Source organism: Calidris pugnax, unplaced genomic scaffold (assembly GCF_001431845.1).
Source record: "Calidris pugnax isolate Ruff unplaced genomic scaffold, ASM143184v1 scaffold431, whole genome shotgun sequence".
NCBI classification, from domain to species: domain Eukaryota; kingdom Metazoa; phylum Chordata; class Aves; order Charadriiformes; family Scolopacidae; genus Calidris; species Calidris pugnax.
The window spans coordinates 309,925-316,096 of NW_015091459.1; the positions used below are offsets into that span (position 1 = coordinate 309,925).

The 6,172-nt window shown below is 57.1% G+C and overlaps 1 protein-coding gene across 1 annotated transcript in view; it reads right to left on the reverse strand.

Annotated features, from left to right (window-relative positions):
- The window catches only part of ADAMTS10 (ADAM metallopeptidase with thrombospondin type 1 motif 10), a 76,495-nt gene that overhangs the window by 4,884 nt on the left and 65,439 nt on the right, over positions 1-6,172 (reverse strand). Inside the window, exons 17-21 of the mRNA XM_014961642.1 lie at positions 5,251-5,374; positions 4,365-4,445; positions 2,279-2,442; positions 1,101-1,227; positions 47-176 (exon numbers count right to left, since the gene is read on the reverse strand). Of these exons, the coding sequence (XP_014817128.1) occupies positions 47-176; positions 1,101-1,227; positions 2,279-2,442; positions 4,365-4,445; positions 5,251-5,374 (626 nt within the window). The remainder of the gene's footprint in view (positions 1-46; positions 177-1,100; positions 1,228-2,278; positions 2,443-4,364; positions 4,446-5,250; positions 5,375-6,172) is intronic.

Below are 6,172 nucleotides of genomic sequence, written 5' to 3' on the forward strand. Positions count from 1 at the left end.
CAGGCAGCTCCAGTTGAACCACAGAGCTCCAAGCCCCGGTACTCACGCCGGGGGACAGGGTTCTGTATTGCACGGCCTCTGACGCTCTGGCATTTTGGTTTCAGGGCTACAGAAATGGTTGAAGACAGTTGAGCCATCGGAAAGTTTCTTGCATACCACAGATTGGACCTGGTTCCCTGCCAAGAAAAAGAGGGAAGGGGGAAGGAGAGGAGGACCCCGAGGTCCTGAGCCAGGCTGCAGGTAGGAGCCCCACAGCTCCCATCCCACGTGGGCAAAGCGACAGGGCACCCACTTGTCACTGCACCTCGTCAAGCCTGAAACTACTTCTCTGTTCATAACCTTCAACACCTCCAGAAAAAAATGGATGGGGTGAAGGTTCACCAGCCAGGGCAGGACCTGGCAGATTTTGCTGAGGATCAAAGCCTTCCAAGGATCTCATGCTCAAATAAACCTGTTCTAACCTTGATCTCGTGACACTTTCTGGGCAGCACTGGGGGGAACAGCTGGAACAAGAGGTGGCAACACTTTGTGGAGGCCTAGCACACCAGACCAGGTCAAGGCCCTTAGCTTTAAACAGGGAAAGGGACTAAGCCTTGCTTTTCAAACTGCTTCTCTCTTCTTCTGAATACCAGCTCAGTCTCTCACAGCCAGGTTCTCCAGAGCCACGAGATGTGGCACAAACCTTTCCACCAGTCCCCATGGGAAGCAGCCCAAGGGATCCAGGGAAGCACCAGTGGTGTTTCGGAACACGGATCTGAAGGCCAGAGGGACTGTTGCAATCAGCCAACCTGATTTACACACAAGTAAATGAATTTCGTGCCACCTTCCATCACCTCTGCCACCTACACCTGCATTCCAGCTGAAGAAGGGCATCCAGGTTGTTTGCCCTGACACTGCATGGGATTACGGTGACTGGCACCAGCTTCCAGGTGGCTGAGCACAGGGTGGGAATAGGTAGGAACCTGAAAGCTCCTTTAGAGCAAAGCAGATGCCCCCATCTGCGCGCTGTCTCCTGTGGCCCAGACCCGGAGCGTGTGGCAGTCCCAGGAGTGCAGACACGTGTGTCCCCCCCCGGCAGCCGAGACGGGGTCAAACCTCACCCCCTGCGCACAGCACCGAGCATTTGGTCCACGGGGTGTAGTGCCAGGAGTACTGGTTGGAGGCGTCCCTGCCGACGGGCGCGTTGAACTTGTACCGGATGCCCTGCAGCTCCGTCCGCACGAGGACCTGGGGAGAAAGGCACCACTGAGGCATCAGAGCCACCAAAGTCCAGCATGGCCATGACCATCTGGATGGCATCATCTAGATGTGTGCCCAGGTGGCCAAGAAAGCCAACGGCATTCTGGCTTGTATTAGAAATAGTGTGACCAGCAGAAGTAGGGAGGTGATTATGCCCCTGTACTCGGCACTGGTGAGGCCACAGCTCGAGTGTTGTGTCCAGTTTTGGGCACCTCAATCCAAGAGAGATCTGGAGGTGCTGGAGCGAGTGCAGAGGAGGGCAACGAAACTAGTGAAGGGCCTGGAAGACAAATCATATGAAGAGCGGCTGAAGGAGCTGGGGCTGTTTAGTGTGAGGAAGAGGAGGCTGAGGGGAGACCTCATCACTCTCTACAACTACTTGAAAGGACACTGTAGAGAGGTTGGTGCTGGTCTCTTCTCACAGGTAATTAACAATAGGCCGAGAGGGAACGGCTTCAAGCTCCAACAGGGGAGGTTTAGATTGAACATTAGGAAGGAATTTTTTCACTGAAAGAGTGGTCGGGCATTGGAACAGGCTGCCCAGGGAGGGGGTGGAGTCCCCATCCCTGGATGTGTTTAAGGGACGTTTAGATGCAGTGCTGAGGGACATGGTGTAGGGGAGGACTATGTAGATAGTTGGATGTAGATGGTTGGACTCGATGATCCCAAGGGTCTCTTCCAACCTCAATGATTCTATGATTCTATGATTCTAACATCCAGGGCAGCTGAAATCTCCCCCCCTGCTTCCCTTTCCAGTCCCTCCCAGCACTGACAGGACAGTCTCCAGTGATGACAGTGGTGCAGCCATTAAGGTGACACCATCAGAGAACAAGCTCCTGTGCACTTAAAGACTGAGTCATTCCAAAATCTGGCAGATGAGGGAAGAAGACCTGAGAATTCAGCCCAATTTACCTCTGATCTCCGTGCACATTTATAGCAAGGAGAGGGGCTAATTAGCTCCCATGTTGTCACAGCAAGGTCTCTTTAGCCCAGCCCAGGCCTGCACCAGGTGAGGGTATGAAGGAACCGTGTTACCAACCATGACAAAGAGGGTGATGTTGGTGGGTCCCAAGGCCTCCAGAGACTCGGGCTCCTCTGGGGATCTCCTGTAGTGGAAGGTTGTGCCTGCGATGTCGAAGCGCCGCGGGGGATCAATGGAGAGCTTCCCGTTGATGTAATACTCGCCACTCTCCCCTCTCAGCGCTGCCAGGACAGGGGGCAAGGGTCAGCAGAAAGGTAGAAACATATCTGCACCCAGCTTTGGCCGGGCACTTCTCATCCACCAGGCTCAGAGCATCGCTATAACCCAGGGTAAATATCACCCGCCCCATTCCATGGGGAGGGGATAAGTGGGGGAAATAAAAACGGGTCGGGGTCCCACAGAAAGTCACCAGCAGAGGTGGGACTAATGCAGCCATGGTGGTGTCTTGGCCTTCCCACCACTGCACCATGGGAGGATGATGGAGCTGCGGGGAGGGAGCGGAGCCGGCTGCCCGGGGCGATGGTGGGGACAGCCAGCAGTGTGACAAGTGGCCACCAAGCCAGGCTCAAATCCAGCCCTGCAAAGCTGGGTCTTGGCTGCTGGGGCTACTGGTGCCCAGGACCTGGCTGTGGTTGCCCAAGCGAGTCGCTAGAGGGGGATCGGCTCGTTTCCTCCTTCCCACCGCATTCCCAAGCTCCCTCTGCCACCAACAGCTCCCCGGCACCCAGCTCCCTGTCCCTGCCCTCCCTGCTGCCCACCACCCCATGGCCACGACCCTCTGGGGCAGGGAGGATGCTTCCTGCTGATGAGGATGGAGGATGCTCCCTTTAGGGTGGGAAGGACTGGTGGCAGCGAGGCCTCACCTCGAGTACTGTGTCCAGTTTTGGGCCCCCTACCATAAAAAAGACATTGAGGTGCTGGAGCGGGTCCAGAGAAGGGCAACAAAGATGGTGAGGGGTCTGGAGAATAAGTCTTATGAGGAGAGGCTGAGGGAACTGGGGTTATTCAGCCTGGAGAAGAGGAGGCTGAGGGGAGACCTTATTGCTCTCTGCAACTCCCTGAAAGGAGGGTGTAGAGAGGTGGGGGCCGGTCTCTTTTCTCAAGTCACAGGCGACAGGACAAGAGGAAATGGCCTCAAGTTACACCAGGGGAGGTTCAGGCTGGATATTAGGAAAAATTTTTTCACTGAAAGGGTTCTCAGGCATTGGAATGGGCTGCCCAGGGAGGGGGTTGAGGCCCCATCCCTGGAGGTGTTCAAAAGCCGGGTTGATGTAGTGCTGGGAGGTCTGGTTTAGTGATGATGCTCCTTGTTTGTTGTGTGGGTGTCTATTTTTGTCAGTGAGGTTGATGGTTGGACAAGATGATCTTTAAGGTCCCTTCCAACCTAGAAGATTCTGTGATTCTGTGATAGGGACACGAACTCGGGTTGTGCCTCCAGTGCACACCAGTTTGGATGGACAGGAGGAGTCCCCAGTAAACACTGGGGCTGGGCAGGGAGGGATGTTGGCATCTCAAAGGGAGCTGGCCTGGAGGGATGCTGCCAGGAGAGCCCTGCTGCCACCTCCCACCCGTGCTGGCATCTGGGCAGGTTTCTGCTCCTGGAGAGCTGCTGCAGAGACATCCAACAGCAGCGAGCACCCCTGCCCACCCCTCCATCATCACTGCCCATCGCTTGGAGGACAGAAAGAGAAGACAAGGGGAAAGAAAAAAGCCCGCTGTATGAACCAGCCAGAGTCTGGCTGGAAAATTAAGCCCAAGGAAAATGTGAGCAGGTCTATTTTTAATCCCCAGCCCAACATGTTGGCGTGGGGGGGGGGGGGGGGGCGAGCCACGGGCAGCGCCAGGAACAGCGGGGTGTGGGGTTTGCTCAGGGTGATGCTGCTCAACAGAGAGCACAGGATGGAGGCAGCACAATGACACAGCCCACGCTGGCCTGGGACACGCTGCCCTGCCAGCAGGTCCTGCTGCTTTCCTCTGCCCCCAGCCCCAAGCTGGGACCCCCAACCTCTGCCCCCAACTCCGTCCTCTGCTGCGGTGGGAGGTTTTTCCTTGCTCTGCCTTTCCCATGCCCTAGTAGCCACAGGGAAACACCATACCCAGGGGTGTCCCGCTGGGATTCCAGTATCCCCCAGCCCCATCTCACCTAGGTAGTTGATGGAGAGGTTCAGCTCCCGGATGTCGATGTGGACGGAGCCTTTGGGAATCTGGATCACCTCCTCGTAACCTATGAGACAACCCGGGGCCGATGAGCAGCGATGCTCAGCCTCCAACCCCGGAGTCAACCCTGCCCTGGGCCGGATGGGAGCATGTACCACCTTCTTACTAATGGGCTAAACACTAATCAAGATGCCACCCACTGCAATTAAATGGAAAAAGCACTATGGCCCACCACAACAGTGGCTTGCTTGCTTTGCAGTGCTCAGGGACTGGCTGTGCTGGTGAGGTGCTTTGGAGCTGGGATCTCCCAGGGCATCTCCACAGCTGTGGTACCACTTGGTGCCCAGTGACAGGACAAGAGAGAACGGGCACAAACTTGACCATAAGAAGCTCCATCCAAACATGAGGAGGAACTTCTTTCCTGTGAGGGTGGCAGAGCCCTGGCAGAGGCTGCCCAGAGAGGTGGTGGAGTCTCCTTCTCTGGAGACATTCAAACCCACCTGGACACGTTCCTGTGGGACCTGCTCTGGGTGGACCTGCTCTGGCAGGGAGTTGGAGGAGATGATCTCCAGAGGTCCCTTCCAACCCCATGTGATTCTGTGATTGATTCTGTGGCTGGAGGGCAGGGTGAGCTGGGGAGGAGGGAAGGAGCTTGGTGCTCTCTGTCAGGGACTTGGGTGCCAGTGGTGGCTGTGGCACAACTCGGTGGGTGAACAGGAGCGATTTGCTCCCTGCTCACAGCCTGGTCCTACCCTTTGGGGTGTTTCTCTGGGATATGTCCCTCCCTGTCCTGCACATCCCCAGGAGCAGGTTGGGGAGGGATTTGGGGGTGGGTGATGCTGGCTACACTGGCCAGGCCACTTGTTCCCTACCTCCCTCTGGCAGGGACTGGTTGAAGACGCCCTCAATGGTCTCACAGGAGCTGCCATCTCCCCCACACACGCGGCACTTGTCCTCCTTCGAGTCAGAGCCCAGGACACGGTCGCACCCCACGTGCTGGAGGAAGGAGCAGCAGGGAATCAGCCACCCTGGTGAGGCCATGTCCCCCCCAAACCTGACTCGCAGCACCCCGGGGAGCCCATCCCTGGGCTCCACCTCACCCCCCTCCATCGCACCGTACACCAGGAGCTGCTCAGCCCCATCACCTCTGCCCAGCCCCATCTTCCTGCCACCCCTCTCCAGGGACAGCCCGTGGGGGGGCTCCCTCCAAGGCTGGGTGGGGGTGCAGGCAGAAATCCCATGGCTGTGGGATGAGGCAGAGGCGGAGGGGGTCTGCGTTGAGCTGGTGGAGCTGTAGCACCCCAAGAAGAGCCGTGTCCCCTCCTACAGCTCTGCCATAGTGAGCCCACACAAAGCCCCCAGCTCTGCCCCACTGCCACAGTACGTGGGCCACCAGTGGGTCACCAGCACGGCTGTGGCTACCTCTGCTGCAATACCCCCTTTTATTCCACAGTATATTCAGCCCCACAGAGACAAAAAAGATCCCGACGCCACAGGAAGGGAGACAGACACAAAAGGACCCTGTCTGTCTGCCTGCTGGGAGACATTTGCCACTCCCACAATGCTTTCTTATAATTAAACTTTTATAGCCCTCCAGATCCCATTTCAAGGGAAATATCAAGAGCCTGGGCCTCCTTGGGCTGGAAACACAGAGGCCCATCGCTAACACGGGCCAATGTGGCACCCGCTGCACGGAGAGGGGCTGAGGACAAGCCTGGAGATGGATGTGCTAGGGATGACCATGTCCATGGGGGCAGATGGAGGGAGACCCCTCTGCCCGGGGGTCTGCCCCTG